General features: G+C 39.3%; 1 protein-coding gene across 6 annotated transcripts in view; it reads left to right on the plus strand.

Annotated features, from left to right (window-relative positions):
- The window catches only part of LOC128738885 (collagen alpha-1(XVIII) chain), a 591219-nt gene that overhangs the window by 478375 nt on the left and 88432 nt on the right, over positions 1 to 24412 (plus strand). For all 6 annotated transcript variants that reach the window (XM_053834344.1, XM_053834348.1, XM_053834349.1 and 3 more), the window contains exon 8: positions 19172 to 19411. In XM_053834344.1, coding sequence (XP_053690319.1) covers positions 19172 to 19411 — 240 coding nt within the window. The remainder of the gene's footprint in view (positions 1 to 19171; positions 19412 to 24412) is intronic.

A 24412-nucleotide genomic window follows, 5' to 3' on the forward strand; every position in this document is an offset into this window, starting at 1 on the left:
GTCGATTAAAAAACAAACCGCATAAAAACACGTCAAAAGTGACTTCAGTGTATTCGTCTTTCCAAGTTTCCAAATTAACGACTTTTCAAAATTTCGGCTTTTCGTCTTTTCAATTCTTCTACTTTTTGATTTTACGATCTTTCTACTTTCCGACTTATCGACGTTTCGACCATGCGACTTTGCAACCTTTATGGCTTTCTTTTCTTTGAATCTTTGTCTTTTCGATTTATCGATTTTGTGATTTCCCGGCTTTTCGACTAGTCGATTCACGATTTTTTGATCTCTCGACTTTTTGACTTTTCGGCTTTTCGTCTTTTCGAAATTTCGACTCTGACTTTTTGATTTTGTGACTTGTTGACTTTTCGACCTTGCGACTTGTCAACTTTTCAACTATTCGTCTTTTCGAGATTTCAAATTTACGACTTTTCAAAATTTCGGTTCTTCCACAATTCGATTCTTCTACTTTCTGGTTTGAAGACTTTTCGACCTGTTGACTTTTTCTAACTTTCTGACTTTTGATTTTTCAATTTTCCGACAGACATATCTTTGTCTACCTCTCTGACTTTTCGATTTTTTGACTCCTCGGTTTTTCGTCTCGTCAATTTTTCGGCTTTTCGACATTCTGACTTTGTAGCTTTTTGGTTTTTCGACTTCACGACTTTCCAACTTTCTAACTGTCTTTTTCTGTCAATTATCTGACTTTGTTTTTTCGGTTTTCTGACCGACTTTTGCTAATTTTGACTTTGACTTTGATTTTTGAACTTTACGACTTCTCGATTTTAAAATTTTTCAACTTTTTGAGTTTTCGACATTTCGTTTTTCGACTTTCGTAATTCGACTTTCCGACTTGTCGATTTATGAATTATCAACTTTTCGAAATTGGAATTATTCGTCATTTCGAGTTTTCAACTTTTCGTTGTTTCGACTTCACCACATTTCAAAATTGAGACTTTTCGTCATTTCGTCCTGTCGACTTTTTGATTGGCTTTTTTAACTTTCTGATTTCTTTCGATTTTTTGACTTTTCAAATTCTTAATTAGTCGATTTTTCCACCTCTCAACTTTACGGCTTTCCGACTTTTCGACTTTCAAACTGACTTTTTCTGTCTTTTTAACCATCCGACTCTGAGACTTTTCGATTGTTTATCTTTCGATATTTCAAGTTTTGTATTATTATACTTTCCCACTTTTTAGCTCGGCGATTTGTTGACTTACCAACTGGTTCATTAGTCTCCTGGGCAACTTATAGATACTTTTCGACTATTTAAATTGTTAGCTTTTGGATTTTTTGAATGTTCGATTTTTCGAATTTCAGATTTTTTTATTTCTTTGTTTTTGTGACGTTTTGGCGCTCTGACTTTCTGATTTTCTAACTATCCGACTTTTTGACTTTCTCCAGCTAACATTTTTATATGTATATAAAAGTTAAAAATCAGCATTACGTACATATAAACATGCTATTAACTCGTATCTGATGCGCAAAATTGGCATATTCGTGCTATTTTGGAGGCGATATACGTGATGACGAATAAATATACGCGTTTCACCTATATAAATAATTATATACGACAATATCCAATCAAGCCCGACCCGGTCCATGCTACTATACGATTCTGTGCTGAATATCGTATGTATGTCAGCTATTATCATTATATACGACTGAAAATCAACTTGGTCGCACTTTATTAGTTACGATTCCGAATTCTTTAAAAGTTATTTACGATAATTTTCGGTTATTAATGTATGATTTGGTGCGTGCTGGGTACGACTCACCAACTTTCTGGCTCTCTGATTGTTCGACCTTCTAAGCCTCTGGCAACTTTTTGTTTTTCTCACTCATTGACTCTTTGACTTTCTGTTTAATTTTCTGACTGTCTAATTCTCTTATAATCTATTGTTCGAGTTCGTTACCGTGATCGACATACTTATGATTATGCAGAGCCGTAGCGTGATATTGTGGCGCCCTTGGCGGAGGCCCACTTTAGAACTCTCCCATTTCTTAAATCAGTGTTTCTTCCAAGTTTATTGTTTATGATAAGATTTTAAACCACCATCCAGATTCTGAAACTGTTCTAAATTCTAGACCACTTTTTTATCAGATTTTATTCCAAGTCTTAGAACAAAATTAGTCCAGATTCTGAACCAAATTTTTGACCACATTTTGATCAGGTTTTGAACCACATTCTGAACAAGAACCAGATTTTGGACCTGAACCACATTTTGGTCCATGTTTATTAATCAGATTTCGGATCAGTTTTTGAATCAAATTTTGGACAAGATTCTGCAACTGGCCCAGTTTAGAAACCAGATTTTGGACCACATTTTTGATCGGATTTTTTGGACAAGATTTTCGGACCTTTATCAGTTCCTAAACCACCAACCAGATTTTGTAGTTAGGTGGACAACATTTTCTATCAACTTTTGTTTCTGGATTCTGGAATGGATTTGGACTAGATTCTGAATCAAATTTTAAATAACATTTTCATCAGATCAGTTTTGATTTTTGACCTGATGAGATTCTACATCTGATGTGGTCAACATTTTTATCAGATTTAGACAAGATTTTAGATAAGATTTGGGAACACTTTTTGAACCTCATTTTTGATCAAATTTAGGATCAGATTCTGGACCAAAACCAGATATTGGAGCTGCATCAGATTTGGACCAGATTTTGGACCACATTTTTCATCAGATTTGGACCAGATTTTGGATAATATTGATTGATTGTGGACCTTGTTTTGATTCTGGACATTTTATCAGATTTTGAATCAAACTGGGTTCCAAATTCTGGAATTAACCCGCACATAAACCAGATTTTGGGCCACCAACCAGATTTTGCATCAGGGTTTGAACCAAATTCTAGACTTAAATCGCGGACCATATTTTTATCAAATTATCCTCCAAATGTTAGACTACATTTTCATCAAACTTGGAGCAGATTTTGGATAACATTTTATATCATTTATTTTTTATCAGCTCTTAGATCAGGTGTCGGACCAGGCTTTAAACCACATTGTTGACATGGACCAGATTCGAGATCACATTTTTTACTAGATTGTGATCCAGATTTTGGATCAAATTTGGGACCAGACTTTCAAGCTGGGCCAGTTTATAAACCAGATTTTGGACCATACTTTTGATCATATTTTGGACCTGGAATAGATTTTGGGCCATAGTTTTAATAACCAGCCAACAACCAGATTTTGAACCTGATTCTGCTTGTGAACCCTGTTTTGGACCTGAACTTTATCAAATTTTGTTCCAAATATTGGATCACATTTGGATTAGCTTTTTAGAAGCACATTTTTTATCAGATTTTGGACCCAGATTCTAGACCCGGTTCCAGAGTCGTAGCGTGACATTGTGGCGGCCCTGACGAAGGCCCAATTTGGCATTTCCTCGTTACTGAAATCAGTGTTCCTTCGAAGTCTATTTTTTAGAATTAGGCTGTCATACATGATTCGTACAACTCCCTATATCTAGTACTTTGCCACACTCGATTTTCACCAGAAAAATCAACAAAAGTGGTATATGTCTCTTGCATTCTGACATCCTAACTTTGAGGCTTTTTGATTATCTGGTTATCTGAGTTCTTAGTTTCTATGAATTTCTTACTTCCTGGCTTTCTGACAGATTTTATGGCTGTCTGACTTTCTAACTTGATGATTTTCTTGTTTTTTGCTTTTCTAGCTTGACTTTCTGATTAGAAGGTTAGAATTTTAGTTAGGTTAGGTTAGGTCAGCAAGGTTAGAATTTCTGATTTTCTCGCTTTCTAACCTGACCTTTCAACTTTCTGACATTCTAGCTTTCTGATTTTCAAACTCTCTGACTTTCTAAGTTTCTAAATATCTGACTTTTTGTGAGTTTTCGACTTTCTGACTTTCTGGTTTTCTGATTTTCTGGCTCTAACTTTCTTACTTTCTAACATTCAGACTTTCTGAATTTCAACTTCAAGGCTTTCTGACTTGTCCGATTTTCTGACTTTCTGGCTTTTGGACTTTTTGGAATTCTGACTTTCCGCCTTCTCTGATTTTCTGGTGTTCTGACTTCCTAGCTCTCTGACTTTCTGGAATTCCTGGGTTGGGTTTTTTCTGATTTTCTGGCTATCTAATTTTCGTGATGTGGTTTGTGATTTCTGACTTTCTGAGTTCCTAACTCTCTGACTGTCTAACAGGATTTTTACAAGTCTTCTACCTTCTCTTTCTAATGATTTTTAACCTTCTAACACGGCTATTTAATTGTTTGGCTGTTCAATTTTTCGACTTTCAGATTTCTCTGTTTTTGGAACGTTTAGGCTTTCTGATTTTGTAACTTTCTGACTTTTTGACTTTCCGACTCTCCAACTTTCTGGCTTGCTCATTTTTTGACCTTATAGCTATCTGATTTACTAACTCTCTGGATTTCTAACTTTCCGAATTTCTTACGTTCTGATTGTCTAACTCTCGAACCTTCTGACATTCTTTCTTACTAACATTCTGATTTTCTAACTGTTTAACCTTCTGACTTTCAGACTTTCTAACTTTCTTACATTCACGATATCACGACTTTCTGATTTTTTAACTTTCTCAATTTCTTGCTTTCTGATTGTTTAATTTTTTAGTTTTCTGACTTTTTCACTTATTGACTCTCTAACTTTCTAACTGTTTAATATCTTAACTTTCAGACTTTCTAACTCTCTTGCATTCTGACATCCTGGCTCTCTGATTTTCCGACTTTCTGACTTTCTGGTTTTCTGACTTTTACACTATCTGACTTTCTGATTTTCTGGTTATCTGACGCAGTGTTTAGAAATCTCGTATTCAATTTATGCAATACGCCTGATTTAATGCAATATACTGCTCATTCTTTGCTGTTTCTAGTATAGATTAAATGAGCTAAGCATTGCCAACCTGAAACCAACGATTCAAGCGAAACACTTGCGTTCATGTTCGAGTCGTTCTCTACATTCATTCATTCTCGACAATAGTGAATAAAATTAAATGACATCAAATCAATTTTGAACTGTCCACAATGCCAAACGAAATTACAACAAACGTAAACATTGCTTCAAAGTTGTAATTAATTTCTTTCAATCAGGCTTTAGTTGATTTTAAAATACAGGCAATATAAAACATTAAACTTTGATATATAAAATGTCAGTCAAGAGCAAAAAAATGACTGACAGGTTAATTGACTAATCATTCAGCACTGCACTTAATGAATGAATGCTTTTGAAGGGTAGAAAACTGAGAAAAACAAACACTGTCAGCAGTTCAGTAGACATGTACATGGGCTGACAGATTAAAGAATACTACCAGGGGTAAAACTGTATGCGATGATGCGTTTTATATTTGCCTTCATGCCGGGTTGTCAATTTTTTCGAGCACTGAGCTGGACTTCCTATCACTTTCTGACTTTCTGGTTTTCTAAATATCTGATTCTCTGGTTTGCTAACTTTCTGACTGCTGATTTTCTGACTTTCTTACTTTCTGGTTTTCTGGTATTCTAACTTTTTGACTTTCTAATTCCCGGTCGTCTGTCTGACTTGTCTGATTTTCTGCCCTTCTGACTCTCTGATTTTCTAGCTATCGGATTTTCGGAGTTACTGACTTTTGGTTTTCTGATTTTCTGGCCTTTTGACTTTCTTACTTTCTAGTTTTCTTACATTCTGACTTTCCAGCTTCCTGACTTTCTAACTTTTTGATTTTTTGATCTTCTATCTTTCTAACTTTCTGACTCTTTAGCTTTCCGACTTACTTACTTCTGGACATCTGACTTTCTGGTTTTTTGTTTCCTGGTATCTGACTTTCTGACTCCCTAACTTTTTGAATTTGTCACTTTTTGATTTTTTGTCTCTCTGACTTTTTGACTTCCAAACGTTCTGAGTTTCTAACTTTCTGACTTAACAATGAGTCTTAATTATCTCTTACTTTTATTAGATTTGTCATGCTAGATTATCTAATATACTAAGAAAACCTTGCAATTGAAACGTCACTCTACTTCTGGGCGGCTTAAAATAGACTCCTTCTGCGGCTTTCGTCTCCCGGCAATCCCGGATTGTATTCGAAATTTTACGTTCCTAAACCAGCGCACTCAAAAGCTTCTTTACAAATGAGTTTACAATCTATGTTAAAATAATAATGAAAGTATTCACAACCATCCGACTACCATAAAACATTTTTCTTGTATCACATCTTCTGCTTTTCCATTGTTGCTCTAACTGTCTCGCGTACAGTGTAAAAACTTGCATACTTTTGGCAGATTCTTGAAAGCAATATTCGGTACATGCCACATTGCTCTACCTTCTGGCAACAGAACACGTTCGCAAACTTTCCATACCCCTCCCAACCAAACCCAACCACGGCACTTTGCCAAGCACCAACTTTTCATCACCCCAATCAGCTGTCATAACCTTGCCATCATACCCATGCAAATAATAAAGAACATTGGAGCAATCTTTTCGGCAATTTTACCCACGAGACACGCTCCATTACGGCAAGTTTTATATTACAGTCCTGACACAGCAAGACACAGCTTATCCCCATTTGCACTGGCTGGCTTCTGTTGCAACATTCCACTTATTGTTGGGGATGTCTCCCTCCCCCCATACTGTTTTGCTACCTTACCTTTGCTGCTCGCTCGCAAACCGAGAAAGTAAATTTTGTTCATTTGTTTAACCACTTCATAAAATGTCTTCCGAAGTGAACGGCAGCGGTGGTGAACAGCAGTACCCACACTGCCAGACACTTATCAAAACTATGCTCTTGCTCAGGAGGTCGGTTGAGGGCCGGTTACGGATGCTGCTGTGCGGTAGTTGCCTATGTCTTGATATACCCGCCCGGCAGCTAGTGTGTAACTGGGTGAGCTCAGTCAGTATGAAGAACCGCAGTGCCGCAACTAAAACAAATGAAAGGCGTTAAAATAAGTTAATTAAAGCTGGAGCGCTCACCGAGGGATCCATGAGCTCATGGGGATGATTTTGAACTTCGGATACACTCCTGTTACGATTTACATCGTGGCTAGGTTTAATTACCAATGAGCTATCAAAGTGTTATCAGCAAGCGTTGCCAAAACGATGGAGCCGAATGGTGGTTTGAGAAAATATTGAAAATCATTTTAGAAACTATGTTTCTAAATGACCAATTTTGTAATAGTGGCGCATTATATGTCATTCCAATAAACGCAGGACCATGTGTGGTTTTGGATTGAAAAAAATTAAGCTCATCTGTTATTTGCAGAGGAAATCACGCTCATTGAAAAGGTCAAAAACAGAAACTCAGTAGAGAGTGAAAATAACCCGCATACACATTGCAGTAACCGTATTACTACCTACCTAGTAGTGTTTTTGCTCTCAATTCATTCGTAAAACGAACGAGTGAAGCTACATCATCCTTTTCATGGAATGTTTAAAAATTTAGCACTCGTGAAGTTAGACTTTAAATTTATTCTTCCGTTCACTTTGGCTACGTTGATGCACCAACAATGTAGGAGCATATTATAGAGATGTATGATTTATGCAGCACTAGATTGAAAAGCACAATGTTGATTACTACCTCGAACATGCATGCTAGCATACCAAACAAAAAAGTATGGAAGTAATGTTTTAAGTACAAATTAAATGTACTCGTAAATGGTAAAACCATCAGTTTTATTATAGGCTGTGTGGTCTATTATAATACCCAGCCATCGGTACCCTTTGGACGTGCGACATATTTAACAAGTGCCTAAAAGAAATTGAATCGTCAAAATGTCACAACACTTTTAGCTTTATTTTATACCGATCTCTATCAGGATTCATGATCCCATTGTGACCGGATAACCGACTCCCATTACCGGGCCACCCATATCCTGCGCTTTTTGGGTTGCAAACACCCAGACACACACACACAAACACACACCGAGACACATACACGTTAACTGCTATAAAACGAACCGTGCGGGAAACATTCCACTTCCCACCGCACCGGGACGGCGGCGGATGTACGAATAAAAATGAAAACAATCGCACACAAAAGCATAAATTTGTTTTTCTTTTGTGCCTCACTAGCGACCTGTTTGCTGGCGTCGTCATTGGTGGTGTCGTTTATGTCGCCGTCGCCATCACCGTCGTCGTCGTCGTCGTCGTCTTCGACGGTGCTGGTTGTTAGCGATGCGGTCCCATCGTCCTGATGGAGAATGAGCTTTTCGGCCATAATAATTCAGAACTGGGCGCGCGCGTTCCGTGTGAAAAGGCTAAAATGTTCGGAGGAAGAAAATTTTCCGCAAAGCCCGGTGGAAAGAGTGGTTTGATTAAAGCCGCTCCATTCGCTAGTTATGGTCGCCCCGGGGCAACCCTTGAGTGGGAGGGACTCAGCTTTTCGCAAAAGGGGTTACTCGAATACATGTGTTTGTGCTGCTCGGTGTGCGGTGATATCATGGAAAAAAAATCAGCACGATTGTTCCGAATGATCTATACTGTGCCATAAACAACCGTTAGTCCCACCCGCTTTGTTTATTTTCAAGCCGACTAAATTCCATACAGCAATGATGAACTGGCGGATTTCACGGCATATCCGTCGTCGCGTCGGTCGTATGGTCAGGACTAGGGAGCTGATAGACTAAAGAGTCGACAAAAGATACTCTTGTTCTGTTGTGTTTGCAGCGAAACAGCCTTAGTGGCCGGTATATCAGACATGACAATTTCCCAGCTTTGTAGTAGGAGCTATAGCTATTAGATTTACAAGTGATTTGCAAAATTATTGCCTTTGTTACTCGTTGCTTTTATGGGTGCAGGTTGATAACGCGACATTCTTCGATTAGGTTAAAGATTTATAGGTTATCCGAGCAAAGTTTGATAACAAAAATGTATCAAAATTATTACATATCTCAATCATGGTATGTTAACGAGTCCAAAAGGCACTAGTGATGTGTCAGGATTTGCATTCCTTTTTCTTACAATGTTATTAAAAGAGTATTTGTTAACATGTTCTAATTAGGATATAAATGAAACCAGAAGCAAAGCAAAGCAAAATCTAGGAGCTACATTCCGTTATCGAAATTTGACCTTCTGTTTTTATACGACAGACTTCGCAGCCAGCCGTTAGAGTACAGGACAATTGCTGGGCCAGTTGCTACGATCCTATTGACTCTAACAGCTTCTCCCAGCCGATATTCGAACATACGACGACTGGCTTATTAGGCATCATACCTCGAGACCAACTGGAAGGGAGGATATAAATGAACCCACAATATTCAAATTAATCTTTATATACTGAATTTCATATATTTTTCTATTAAAATGATCAATTTAAATTACATGATGGTGATGATTATTTACCAAAATGAAAACCTGTGGATCACGCTCTCTGTGGTAAAAAATCATTCATTCTAGTTTCGTACAACTTACAACTTCTTTGGTTTGATAAATTTTTGTTTGCGGGCTAGAAAAAGTTAGAAATTAGTGTGCAGAGTCTGAATTACAGCCACAAAGAATCGCCCAAGTCTTAATTGTTTAGTCAACTGAATACGACTGACTGTGCTTACCAGCCAGGTCTTTGAACGCGGTCGAAATCTAGACGACTCCGATGGTTGCCGACACGACGATGCACCGAACTGTTCAGACAGTTCGTTGCATCGGTGGCCCATTCTAGCGCTGCATGTTGCATGTTGCTGCGATGCATGTTCTGATGCTGGGATAAACGATATTCTGTACCAAGGCCATTCAACCCCCACATCTCACCTCTTCTCACAAGATGAAATTTGAAAACAAAAACTTAATATAAAAGCATAGAAGAAACAACCTAATTTACACGCGTCAAAAAAAATTGTTAGTGAATTTGCCATTTATTATATTTATTTGGAGATAAAAGGATACTTGTCATGCATTCAATTGATCCCAAAGTTAAAGGGTCTATAAATAAATAAATAATAATAATATCTGATCCCAAGCAAACGAAATTCTGAACATAACTCTTTTCAATGAAATTGTGAGTGAGTTTGTGGCAGAGGGTAATTTCTGTATTTGATCATTCAAAAGCTGCAACAGTTCGGTATCTCTACCACCACTTGTATTATTCAAATACTTAGCAGTTCAACAATCAACACCATTAAGAACACTATTTACTGGTACCTGGTTAAGTTACCTGGTGAGAACAGATGGATATCCTAGCACATCCCCCTCCATATCATTGACTTTTCTGTGAGAGGAAACACAAGTTTCCGATTCTTTCAGCATTGAAGATGATTCGACTCGTAGGGTAAGCCTAAGAGCAACTTTGCCTTCAACTTTTCATCACCCCCTTTGTTGTGTCCTCCTGGACCCGTAGGATTCTCAGCCTGGTGATTTTTTTCGAGACTATACTATCGAATTTTCCAGCCGAAGTACCTCTACTTCTTGTTCATTTCACTTAACTATCATAACATATCATGAAACTATTTTTAACAAATCATGAGTCGCTCTTTTTAACAAACAGTTTCCATTGACCTCATGGGATCAATCATTTTAACTGCCAAAAATCCAAATAAATCAATTGCTCAAACCTGTATAACAACTTATGCATATAATCTGGTACTTGATTCATACTAAGTAAAGCCATCTTTTCAACAATGATCATATAAAACTATTTTATTTGTCTCTGGTGATATCAAGCAGTTTGATCCGTCTATGGTCTAACCGGTCCATATCTTTTTCTTTTACTTCGTTTACTGCTTCTCATATCTTTTTCAACAATGATCGTACCAAATCATTTAGTTCATCTATGGTTGTACCGAACATATATATCATTCAATAATGATCGTACCAAATCATTTAGTTCATCTATGGTCGTACCGCACCATATCCATCATTCAATAATGATCGTATCGAATCATTTAACTCATATATGGTCGTACCGAGCCATATACATTGTTACCGTTCGTAACATTTATATTATATGTTATTTAATTAGTTAAGGGTAAAGTTTGTCAGATTTATTATTTATATAAAGCCTCCGGAGCGCTTAAGTAAATACGGCCAATTCAGATATACACTCAACAAATAGGGCTAGAATTAAGCACACATGACACTACACGAAAAACGATTAAATAACCGGTTCGATGTCAGTTCAGTGGGTGGTTGAAAAGGAAGTAAAAGGAGATAGCAGAAAATGAAGAGATGGCGATAAAAGGTACTGATGGCGATAAGCTTCCTGATCTCCGCCGTCATTTTCTAACTAACTGTCGAGCGAAAAGCTTGTGAGTGGACGAAGGCGTGAAAATAGAAGAAAAGTTTGAAAAAGCTGTGAGTTAGTTTATAGTGAAAGATTAATAGTAAAAGTAGAAGAGAGTCGAATCACGTAAAATTAGTTTATAAAACCAAGCCAAAACCTAAATACCTGCGCGGAATATCGCAGCCAAAAATCCTGGTTACACTGGATATATCTATTCACTCTTCACTTAGGACCCGTAATAGGAAGCTGGAACCTACGAGAGCCCACCAGATTGGCCCCGTAGGAATATTTCCGGCAGATAACGAGCAGCCGTTAGCCTAGTAAAAGGCGAATTACGTCCCAAGACTGGTAACCAACAAAGCGGCGGGCCAATCCGATCTCCGATTAGCCATTCACCACGTGTCATCACTGAGCCGCTGAAAGCGATCTCTAATAAAACACTGCGACCTTCCCGTGAGCCCACGGCGAGGCAAAGCTCCATCAGCATAGGATCGTATGGGTATATAGAAGTAGCGTCCACCCGGCGACAACCACGTGTCATCTTGCTTCGATCGAGAACTGCCAGCCGAGGAAATCTGTAGCCGCGACGGTACGGAGATTGTTCCGTGAAGCCAGTGGTAATTCAGAAGCACCCTTGGAAAGTCCAGCTGAAAGAAATCGTCATCCTCACATCATCCTGTCATTGTTAATGACCAGCCTACCAGGTAATGGCGTCCACCGAACCACCCACATTGACCACACTTACATTAACCTTTACGTCCCCGACATCAAAAATGAAGGTACTTTCAGTTACACTTTTGGCTCTATCTCATCTGATTTTTAATCGATTTTTATGCAACTAGTCTTAAAAGAACCACATTGGATTGGCCTTTAATGAAAAATATGCTGGTAAATTCTGGTTTAATTTTCCCGGAGATATCCCAGATCGCGGTGGGATTTTTTTTGACGTCGTAAGTAGCAGATGAAATAAAACTGGAAATCTACTTAACTGACTGCGCAAAAGTTATCCATTTTATTTGTAGTCACTAATAATGACTTTTACGCTACCCTGTAGAGCGCTGACTTATGCCCCACACTTCGGAACATCCGTTGTAGGTTCTACCGGAACTCAAAAGTGGCCATTTGGAATTCTCTCCGGAAATATGGCAAATGGGGTATCAAATGACAGGACTTTTCAACACGAGCTCTTTAGGGGACATTTGGATGTATTTTGAGCCGATCTGAGTATTCCGGAACATCCGGCATCGGTTCTACCGGAACGCAAAAATAGTCATTTGGAATTCTCTTTGAAAATATGGCAAATGAGGTGCCAAATGACAGGATTTTTCAACACGAGCTCTATAGAGGACATTTCGATGTATTTTGAGCCGATCTGGACATTCCGGTACATCCGGTATCGGTTCTGCCGGAACTCAAAAGTGGCCATTTAGAATTCTCTCCGGAAATACGGCAAATGGGGTATCAAATGACAGGACTTTTCAAGGAGAGCTCTTTAGTGGACATTTGAATGTATTTTGAGCCGATCTGGACATTCCGGTACATCCGGCATCGGTTCTGCCAGAAACCAAAAGTGGCTAATTGGAATTCTCTTCGAAGATATGGCAAATGGGGTGTCAATAGACAGAATTTTTCTACGCGAGCTCTTTTGTGGACATTTCGATGTATTTCGAGCCGATCTGGGCATTCCGGAACATCCCGCGTCGGTTCTACCGGAACTCAAAAATGGTCATTTGGAATTATCTTCGAAAATATGGCAAATGGAGTATCAAATCACTGAAAAGGAAAACTAAGTCTTTTTTGAACCTCCTCCTTGCCAATGGCCGCCCCCAAACTTTTCCCTATTGTCATCCCTGCCAGTTTTACATCTGCTACCGGTCCGGAAATTCGCGTAATGCCGTAGAAACAAACGTTTGAAACCCTTTCTTTTTCAAACCAAACAATTTTGTAATGTGAAAATGTCTAGATCGGTTCAGAATCCATCCGAATGTCCACTAAAGAGCTCGTGTTGAAAAATTCTGTCATTTGATACCCCATTTGCCATATTTCCGAAGAGAATTCCAAATGACAACTTTTGACTTCCGGTAGAACCAATTCCGGATGTTTCGGAATGCCAAGTTCGGCTCAAAATACAGCCAAATGTCCACTAAAGAGCTCTCCTTGAAAAATCCTGTCATTTGATACCCCATTTGCCATATTTCCGGAGAGATTTCTAAATGGCCACTTTTGAGTTCCGGCAGAACCGATACCGGATGTACCGGAATGTCCAGATCGGCTAAAAATACATCGAAATGCCCTCTATTGAGCTCGTGTTGAAAAATTCTGTCATTTGGCACCCCATTTGCCATATTTTCAATGAGAATTCCAAATGATTGTTTTTGCGTTCCGGTAGAACCGATGCCGGATGTTCCGGAATACTCAGATCGGCTCAAAATACATCCAAATGTCCCCTAAAGAGCTCATGTTGAAAAATCCTGTCATTTGATACCCCATTTGCCATATTTCCGGAGAGCATTCCAAATGGCCACTTTTGAGTTCCGGTAGAACCGAAACCAGAATTTACCAGCATATTTTTTCATTAAAGGCCAATCCAATGTGGTTCTTTTAAGACTAGTTGCATAAAAATCGATTAAAAATCGGATGAGATAGAGCCAAAAGTGTAACTGAAAGTACCTTCATTTTTGATGTCGGGGACGTAAAGGTTAACACTCACACACAGAATAATGTACATGTTAGGGATCATTAAAAGTTTAAATTGTATCCACTAGCTTTTTCCTTGCGCATACATACTCATATCACAGTCCTGATTAACGAACTAGGCCAGAGCCGACCTTGAGCTGTTAGAGCCTCACGCTCGTGCTCGGGTGTGAAAAGAGGTCGTGAGCACCCACCCCAGACGGTCCCCAGTGGTTCGACCAGGGACCAGGGCTATAGTAGGTGGAATCCCTCTGGTTCCGCCAGTAACAACATCATTCAACAATGATCGTACCAAACCATTTAGTTCATTTATTGTCGTACTAAACCATATACATCATTCAACAATGATCGTACCAAATCATTTAACTCATCTATGGTCGTACCGAACCATATACATCATCCAACAATGATCATACCAGTTCATTTAGTTCATCTATGGTCGTGCCGAACCATATACATCATTCAACAATGAACGTACCAAATCATTTAGTTCATTTATGGTCGTATCGAACCATATATTTCATTCAACAATAATCGTATCGAATTATTTCTCTTATTGATGATTGTACCGAACCATGTACTTCACACAACAATGATCGTACTGAATCGTTTTCGAAAACTTGTTCTGAACTCTAATTTTTTGTATCAGCCGTTTGAAATCAATATTGTCACCAGGTCATTTGTTCAATGGTCGTACAGAGCCGTTCCATAGAAATTGTCATACCGAGCCATTTTCCAACAGTTTCTTATCAAATTCATCAACGATTGCGTTCACCAGATCATTTTATTTGATAGTAGTACCAAGCAGTAGTACGCCTCCCAGTTGGCCTCGAGGTAAGACGCTGGTGTAATAAGCCAGTCGTCGTATGTTCGAATCTCGGCTGGGAGAGGCTGTTAGAGTTAATAGAATCGTAGCACTGACCCCGCACTGTTCTGTATTCTAACAGCTGGTTGCGAAGTCTGTCGTATAAAAACAGAAGGTCAAATTTCGATAACGGAATTAGCACCCAGGTTTTGCTTTTACCGAGCAGTTTTGATAAAATGGGTATACCAGACAATTGGATTTTATACTTATTTTCTCACAATACTATTAACGCTATTACTAACAAAAACAGAAACACATAAAACTCTGTTCATACACCCTGGTTTCATCGAACAAGTGTTTTAATGCATGAAGTAACTTCATTGTATCAAAATCATTCGGTAAATCTCACAGACTAAACTACACTTTATACATCTCTGATGGCGAATAGCGGGGAGAGAGAAACAAATTAAGCCGCCAAAATAATCTATTACGTTACGTCGTTCAGTGTGCATATAATGGAAGCGGTTTCAAAAATTGGCTTCACGAGGGAACAATATAGCAATCAAACGCCTTCAGGCAATGCGAATCCGTAAAGTCCTTGGCAATTTTAGAGATGAAGTCAAGTTGTCGATTTTCCTTAGAAATAATCGACCTGTAGTGCGCATGGAAGGTAAGCTTAGGATCCAGAAGAATACCAAGAACCGTTACATGACCGACTCGGTTGACCCTAGTACCGTCTTCTTTTTTTTTGTGTGTGGATATCATCACTACGACCAGCATTTTGATCTATTGTGATCTTATCCAGGTGTTGTTCCGCACTCCGTTGTTATTGTAGTATCGCTATAGAGTGAGCGAACTGCTTACTATCCGTGCTTAAAGTGTCGGTCTGTTTTCACCCCTTTTTTCCTTCTACGCTTTTCACTACTTTTCAACCAATCTAGCTCTAGAGCCAGGAAATGCGGAGACTAATTATAATTTGTCCTTGGACAAGAGGCTTCATTCGCACCTCGAGCAACTATCATTCTTATAACCAGCCCAGGCTAAAGGCTTCATGGTCGGTAAAGCAGAGCTTTACTTATGCATTACCAATCTCATTCCTAGAACCAGGAAGCGGAACAAGCTACAATTTGCCCTTGAACAAGAGGCTTCATTCGCACCTCAAGCAAGTACCACTCTTATAACTTGCCCTGGCAAGAGGCTTTCATTGTTAGTAAATGCAGAATGCAATGAGTGTTGAGGGGCCTGAAAATAAACCCAGTCACTTAACATCGAATGGCCTGATTCTACTAAGATTCGAACCCACGACCACTCACTTGTCAAGGCAGGCTCGGTAGCCTTGCGGCTACAGGCCCCCCCGTACTAGTACCGTAGATATAATAATCAAAGATAATCGGATCTACAGAACGATGAAAGGTCATAACTTTGCATTTTGCGAAACTGATAACGAGTTTGAGCAGTTGACACCAATTCATGAACACGTTTAGCAACATTTTCAAATGGAGGCAGCCCTCAATACCGAGCGTACCACTATGTAAATTAACGAATCAACTGCGTGAATTAGTTTGCATCTATAACCAAGCGAAAATGCAACATCGTTGAAGAGAATGACGAACAAAAGTGGTACCAAATTACTCCCTTGCGGAACGTCGGGCATATTAACAAATGGTGAAGAAACGCAATTGTCGTGCTTAACATGCAGCCTTGACCTTGAAATGCGGTCAAACATATTAATACTTGCAGCGTTCTTCCAGTTAGATAGAACGAAAACCACGACACCAATCTGCTCTATAATACTCTATGGTCAATGTTGTCTAAAGCCGCCTACAAATCTGTATACAGGGTGTTAGGTAGCTTAGTGAAAATATTTCAGGGGGTGATAGAGGACCACATTTGACGATAAAATCCTTCTACGCATGTGGTCAAATCTCAATCGTTACAGAGTTAAACAGTTTGGTTATCACTGTTCAAGGTACGATTCAAATAAAAGTAGATCTTGAACCTTACCCTAGTTTTTCACGATATATTTATGCATTATTCAGATGGTAGTACATAAAATGTTGAAGCAAAATTCCCAAACGAGAAAAACAAAATTTATAAATATTCCCATCATTAATTTCAATTTTGCTTTCAAATTATATTTCTCGTATTAGCACCGTCTTTCAAAGTTCTTGCTTGTACCTAGTCATGAGCCATTTTTTCTCAGTCTGCTAAACCGGTACAACGAAAACATTGTCATGCCAAGACAAAATTGCAAAGTAAGATGAGTCGAACCAGTTTCACTTCTCCCGGAAAGTTTTCCCGGTGGATAATATGGGAGACACAACGACAAACGGGTAATAACCAACAAGCCGGGGACGGTTTTTGCAAGCTAGATCCATGTTTAAATTTTAATTATTCCTCTGTAACAACTCGGCAAACATTAAGTTTCGAGGTGCATGTTTTTCGTGTTCCATCCCAGACAGTGCGCAGTAGATGAAAAACAGTTCGTTTCTTTCCACCTCGCCCGTTGAATTGTCGCCGCAGGAGTGCCATCACAGTGCACGGTTGCAACCGGTGCTCAAAACTTATGCCAGCAGGTCTCGCCGGAATGCTGGCCGGTATCTTGCCATTGCACATCTGGATTAGACCTTGGAGGACGGGTGCTGTTTTAGTATACGGTTCTGGAGCAGAAAATAACCGGAATCGCTTGACAACTGTCGATGTTGGAAGCGGGCAATGGTTCACCGCCGACGAGCAGGAAAATCAACCAGCGCTGTGCTACCGGCAAGATTAGCACTATGCTATGGCATCATTTACAATCGTCTTAATTTGTTCCTGAAATGGATCCGGAAGTGGATAGCACAAGCACAAGCGAAAACAGGCGAAAAAAACCCGTCTCTCTAAAACGAAATGACCATTTTTAATTGGCAATTTTGTTTCCGAGCGATGCCATGAGTTCGATCGATGCCAAAACGAATGGACGCGGAGCCAGGGGTCGGTTGAAGAAACTATGAAATGAATGGGAAACCATTTTCAATTTTATTCCCAAAATGATTACGCGGTTAAACTGGTTCATAAAATTTTGAAATTTTTAAAAGTATTTATTTGTAATTGAAAAATAACAAATTAAAAAATTCAACTGATCGGTACAGTTTGCCATCAAAAGATTATACGAAATCCAATATGGAAAATTTTACATGTAATAATTTTGCTTCACAACCACTACCGCATGGACGCCATCAGAAACAAATCAAAAAACGAATTCCGTCAATTACGCTTTCATAGGCTATTATTTTGAATTTCACTATTCAAAAGATATTGAATTTCTAACCAATTAAAATAATAACACAAATAAAAACAAAAGCTCTGGCTCGAACAATAAAATCGTTGACTCTGCCTTGCAATTTATTGTTGAGCCTCTTTAGTTGGAGAACCATCTCAAATCGCCAGACCCTGCGGAAGTAAACAATCATTACGAAAGCCTATTCTCGTTAACAGGTACTTACGCCGCTAATTTCATTCACACTGGAAGGCCCTATTTTATTCTTCTAAATTTTCTTTCGACGAAAATAGCCAAACTTAGCTGGAAAATAAATGAAAAGAAATTTAAGCTCTAATAGAGCATTAGGTACCGTGGGGCAGTTCTTTGTTTGTTTTAGTTATTTTTGCCTCGGCCAGGCCTCGATTTAATTAAAATCAACGAGAAAGCTGTTTATGTCCAGGAAATGAAAACCTACAAAAGCGTTTGGAAAGCTTCACATCAAACGCGTTACCTAATTGCAAAACATTTAGCAAAAATTTAAAAAAATACGTCCAGCAACCACTAACCACGAGTACACTGAACTGCTTCTAAACAGGGCACAAATTTTGGTGCTACAAACTAATTAACAAACTCAATTAACATGATATACTGATTGATAATTCGGATAAATTCTCACTTCAAACGAAACCCTACGTTGAAAGAAACCGTAATCATCCAAGTAACTCCTCCCACTGAAGCTACCAAGTTCAACTTAATCCATCCGACTAAAACACAAAAATAAAGAAAAGTGTAGCTTTTGCACTTAAGTTCACCCGAACTCAGTTAAAAAACAGAAAATCTCGACTCAAGTACACCCCGACAGGAAAGTTTTTAATTCAATCGAAGATCAAGCTAATTCCTGCGAGTTAGCAACGAAAAGCAACGAGTTGGTCGGGATTACGAAAAAAATATTATAAACAAAAGTAATCGATTAAAAATTCATGCTCCAATCGAAACTTTTCGCAAGCGCGCGAAACTTTCATTACAAGCCAAAATCGATTCCGAATAAAATTAGCAGCAAATTACATCAGCGGATTGTTTCTAATTTCCTAATTACGGTTAGAATCGTCAGTGGGGGCAGATAGCAAACAAGCAGCATCTCCTGTACCGCACGCCAAATGAGATAAAAATTGTTTGCCTTTCTTCCGTTTCCATTCACTGTAGCCCACCACCGTTTTTCTGTCTAGGTCCTAACCACCTTTTCACTGTGCTCTCATTTTCATTCCAGTCAAGTGGAGATGATGACGATTCCCTATTCGAGCCACCGATGATTTCTCCGCCCCCGCCGGAGTACGGCTACCGGAAAGGTGAGAAAGGCGAACGGGGACTCAAGGGACCGCCTGGCGACAGCATACGAGGCCCTCCCGGGCCACCCGGTCCGCCTGGCCCTCTCGGACCACCTGGTCCACCCGGCGCGGCCGGACCCCGAGGACCGGGCTATTTCGACGAGGGATCTGGCGATGAAACGGTAAGCATTAGTATTCGCCACCTGGCGCTTGGTCCGTATAAATGTATTGTACAGTAATGGTCGAAACACTGTGATTGCCGTCTCGCCGCTGGAAATCGTCATTCAAGAGCCGGCACATTTCGATAAATATTCGATAGAATATCCAATCGTTTTCCAAATTGCATGATTTAAATAAAACCATTAAAAATTTACACTGCGTGGAATGTGCTAGTTTAAAATTCAGCAAACTCTATCAACAATGATATTACCAGCGAGGCGCTTGCAACCACGCTGTTTCCGTCGACTCGTACTGTAGCAAATCCTCGGTCATAGTTTATTAAAATTCAATTTCTCTTCCCTGTGCTACCGCTGTTCGCTTCACTGCCACACGCCATTACGGCTGGTAATTTAATCTGATCAGAAGAGATTATCTCAGGTAATTAAGAGATGGAATAAAATATATCACGCTGCCTTAGTTTCGGCTGTTCCGTTCCAAAAATCCTCCTACATTCTGTTCCAATTGGTCTAATTATTATTTCGCCAAGCCCGTATTTGCACTTTATTTATGACGTTCATTAGTTAATGGCCATGGACCGGCGAGCAAGGAAGAAAATCTACCGATAACAATGCGCTGAAGTGTTTCGCTATGAATGCGCTAAACTGTCAAAACAACTGGCAACAGAGAGCTTTTCATGGTTCGCTGAATCTAATGAAGCAGCAGCGAGGAAAGATACTTTAGATCTTAGTGCATCCGCCACCGTGCGCTAATGGCCGGTCATTGTAGTTCGAACGACATGGCACAAAAAGTAAAATTACCGTTGAAATTTTAATGAAAGCTTTCGTTCACTTGAGCAGTAGAGTGAAATTCTTTTTCAGCAAATCAATTTAGTAGCTAATTATTGTAAAGCTATGAGTAACTTTAATTGAGATTGCTAAACAAACCAATAAATTTTTGACAAAGTAACTTAACAGCAGGGATGGCACAATCACTTTGACTCAATTCACATTCATTTGACAGTACCGTCTCAATCATACAGAATTTGAAAGAGTTCTATATAGGACGATTGAAGAACTAGTTATTATCTACAACTTTTTTGAATAAAGTATTGCTGTATCTTTTATATTTACGGTGCTACAATACTAGTACCTCTTTAGTGACTAAGTGAACGTTCATTTAGTCACTAATGAGTTACTAGCATTGTAGCGCCGTAACTATAAAAAATACAGCAAAACTTTATTCAGCAAAATTGTAGATAATAACTAATGTTACAAATGTCCCATACAAAACTTTGTCAAATTTTGCTTGGCTGAGACAATACTGTCAAATGAATGTGAATTGAGTCAAAGTGATCGTGCCATCCCTGCTTAACAGTACAAGTGTGACAACGAGACTTACCTCTCAATTGGCCTCGAGGTACGACACGGGTCTAATAAGCCAGTCGTCGTATGTTCGAATCTTGCCTGGGAGGTAATCACGTTTCATCGCATTTAGAGCCGGAATGTGTTGGAATACCACATTGACGGAAATACCCGAGTTTCGAGTTCGGAGAGCTAACTGGAAAATTCACACAACGATTTTGTAGAATTGAGTTAATACAATTTTTCATTTGCGGATCTTACATGCAATTATCCTCGCCGCATTTCCGGCACGATTTGCATCTATCCAAACCTTCACCGTTTCGCACCTGATGTCAGAACCCCCAATACTTGAAGCATCATTTGCTTGACCACATGATGGATTTCAACCCAATTTTAGTTTTGTCCTTTTTAAGAAGTCACCGTCTGACTTTCTAGAAGTCTGTTTTGCCCCATTTTCCTCAAGGTTTTTGCACTACAGGCAATATACCAATTCGATACTTTTATCAGAGCTTTTCAAGAAGGCATGCCTGTTGTGCAGGTTGAAACAGCCAGAATATCGAATGACGATCAAGTTTTTAACAAAAATGTAGTGTAAGCATTCCCTTATGTTGAAATAAAATTGTTCATATAACTATTTCCCAACGTTCTTCTTCTTTCCTTACCATAGAATCTCAAATTGGAGAGAGTTTGTACATGATTCTTTCAAAACTATTAGAAAATAGGGGTAAATGGGGCAAAATGGGCTACTTATCGTCATTTCCGCGCGTTGAGACCATCGCCAATCGATTTCTCGTGATTTTTTACAAACGAAAAGTCACTTTTTAGCCCATAAAAACAGCGGCAACAAAAAGTTCCGTTTTTTCGGTCGATTCTGCCCACTGTGCAGAGTCTTCGCTCTGGGTTGGATTCTCTCTCCTGCACCCTTAGTATTCTGTTGCCCCTCTTCTTCGCCGTCTGGACGGTCCGTTTCTCTCTTTCCTTTGCCCGAACGAATTCAGGTCTAGAACTCCTCTCGGCATCTACTGTACTTCAAAAATTCTTTCCTTCGTGATTTCGCTTAGTGCACTCAGCAACGGTTATGACAAATTTGATGCTTGCTACTGCTTGATCTGCGTTTGAACGGTATTTCTATCCTTGGCAAACTCATAAAACTCGTTTTCCTTCGCCCTGCTCTCCAACATCCTATCTCAGAGTGCGCTACCATTAAGTTTTGTTGTCATCCTATGGCTACCGTATGTTAGCAATGCAAGCCATGCAACGGTTGACTCAGATCCTACATGAGGGTCTGACCCAAAGTCATCCACTGCTGCAACTATTACGGCATAACGTTGGTAAACGCCACCTACAAGATACTCTCCCAGATTCTGTTCCGTCAGCTGTCACCGATAGCACAAGGTTTCGTAGAGATCGCGCCACTGCAGACCAAATTTTTACCATCCGACAGATCTTACAGAAATGTCAGGAGTAAAACGTGCCCACGCAACACGTCTTTAAAGACTTCAAAGCAGCATGCGATACAGTCGATCGAAACCAGCTAGGGCAGATAATGCACGAGCGTGGTTAGACCAAATACATACATGAAAAGAAGAGGCTCAAAGGAGATAAATGCGTTGAAGAACTAGAAGTAGTATATGAGTTCGTGTATTTATGATCGCTGGTGGCCGCGAACAGTAACACAAATAAGGAGATCTAGCGGCGCATTCAAGTGAGAAACCGAGCCTACTTTGCCCTTCACAGAGCGCTATGACCAAGAAGACGAAGCTGATAATGTACAAAACCCTCATTAGACTGCTAGTTCGTTATGGACTGGAAGCTGCGACGCTACTTACTGTCCTCCGTGCCATGTTCGAGCGGAAGGTGCTGCGGACGGAGGGAAACTGAAAGCAGAGAGTGGCGGGGGCATATGAATCACAAGCTACATGTACTGCTTAGAAAAATTTCCATCGTACACTGGCGAAAGTCGGTAGGCTACGATTAGCCGTACATGTCGTTAGGATGCCGGACGGAAGATCGACAAAGACGGTTCCCTTTAACAACCCCACCGGCATCAGCAACAGAGCGGTCCACGGTGCAAGATGGTTCGACCAGGTCATAAGCGACTTGCGAACACACATTTTTGCGAGGAAAAACGGAATAGATGAAAACGAAAAACGGGATAAAATTCGAGTGAAAAATCGCAAGAAAGCCGAAAACCGGAAACCGGGACCGGGAGAAAAAAGTCGAAACGGGACAGAAAATGATAAAAATAAAATCCAGGCCTAGGGTTGAAAACGAGGAAAAAAGACGAAAAAACAAAACAGAGTAAAATTTGGACTCAAGAAAAGGACGTAAAACGGGACAAGAAAAAAAAACAAAGAAAAAGGAACCAGCGAACAGAAAACAGTAAAAACTAGAGAAAACGAGGGAAACAATAGAAAACAAGAATAGCGCGAAAGTAAAAAGAAAATCTATAGAGGAAACGAGGTAAACAGGACCTCTTTTTCACGATATAAAGGGTTACAGATTTACAGGAATAACGGATTTCAGAAAATGGTAAATTGGAAGACATAAATACGAAAAACGGGGTATGAAAAACGAAAACTGGAGAGGAAAGAGAAAAAAGGGAGCCAAAAACAGAATAAACGTTTCAGAAAAGACGGAAAAACGGGGTACCAAGAAGAGGTAAAACAGAACGGACGACAATGAGAAATAAGAAGGCAATAGTCTCCTTTCCTTAAAAATTATAGAAAAAAATAGGATTATAGAAAAAGAAAAACCTAGAAACGGAAAAAGGGAAATAGTGAAGAGAAAAGACAGAAAATTAGAAAGAAAATAACCAAGAAAAACAGGACTGCAAATAGGACGAAATGGGACTGCAAAAATGGAAAAACGAATAAAATAGACAGCTTAGTGGTATAATTGGTTAAACAACACACTCGACTAGAGATTGAGTACTGTGAGTTCGACTCTCACCATCGCTAAGTTTATGTTATTGGCCTAATATCACGAACTTTTCAGTTTGCCTGAAACTACATTTTTCGCATTAAGCATTAATTATACGTCGTTAAAAGAAAAAAAAATTAAAAAGGAAGCATGGGACAAATAAAAATGGAAACACGAGAAAAAGAGGAAAAACGAAAGGAAAGTGAGAACAAAAACCACCAAAACGGTACAGAAGAGGAGAAGAAACGAAACAAAACAATGGAAAAACGGGACTGGTAACGAAACAGAAAAAATGTATAAGAGTGTGAGGGGTAAAGGCGACTAGAATGCCAGTTCTAGTTTCAAGAAAGATTTGAAGTAATTCTTCAAGTTCAAATTAGTTCAAATTCAAATCGAAGTTAATGTCCAATGTCAAGTTCAATAGCTTGTCCGAATTTAAGCCCACTTTCAAGTCAATTTCAATTTTAGGTTTGCTAACGATGTGCATTAGACAGACAATGTTTGTATGTCGGAATATAAAATCTGATGCTCATTGACATCTTGGATCTAACTTACTTACTTACTTAGTTGGCCTTACGTCTTATAACAAGACCTGCGTAGTATAATTTCTCCATGGCATCCATGGCAGCTGGTTTCCAGTTCCGCGGCCACCTTGTGTTCGCCGGAGCTTGCTCGTCCTGGTCTTGGTCTTGCCACCTTACTCGGTATGCTTCTCCTCGTCTTGTTCCTACCGGATTCGAT

This window comes from Sabethes cyaneus, chromosome 2, assembly GCF_943734655.1.
Source record: "Sabethes cyaneus chromosome 2, idSabCyanKW18_F2, whole genome shotgun sequence".
In the NCBI taxonomy this organism is placed as follows: Eukaryota; Metazoa; Arthropoda; class Insecta; order Diptera; family Culicidae; genus Sabethes; species Sabethes cyaneus.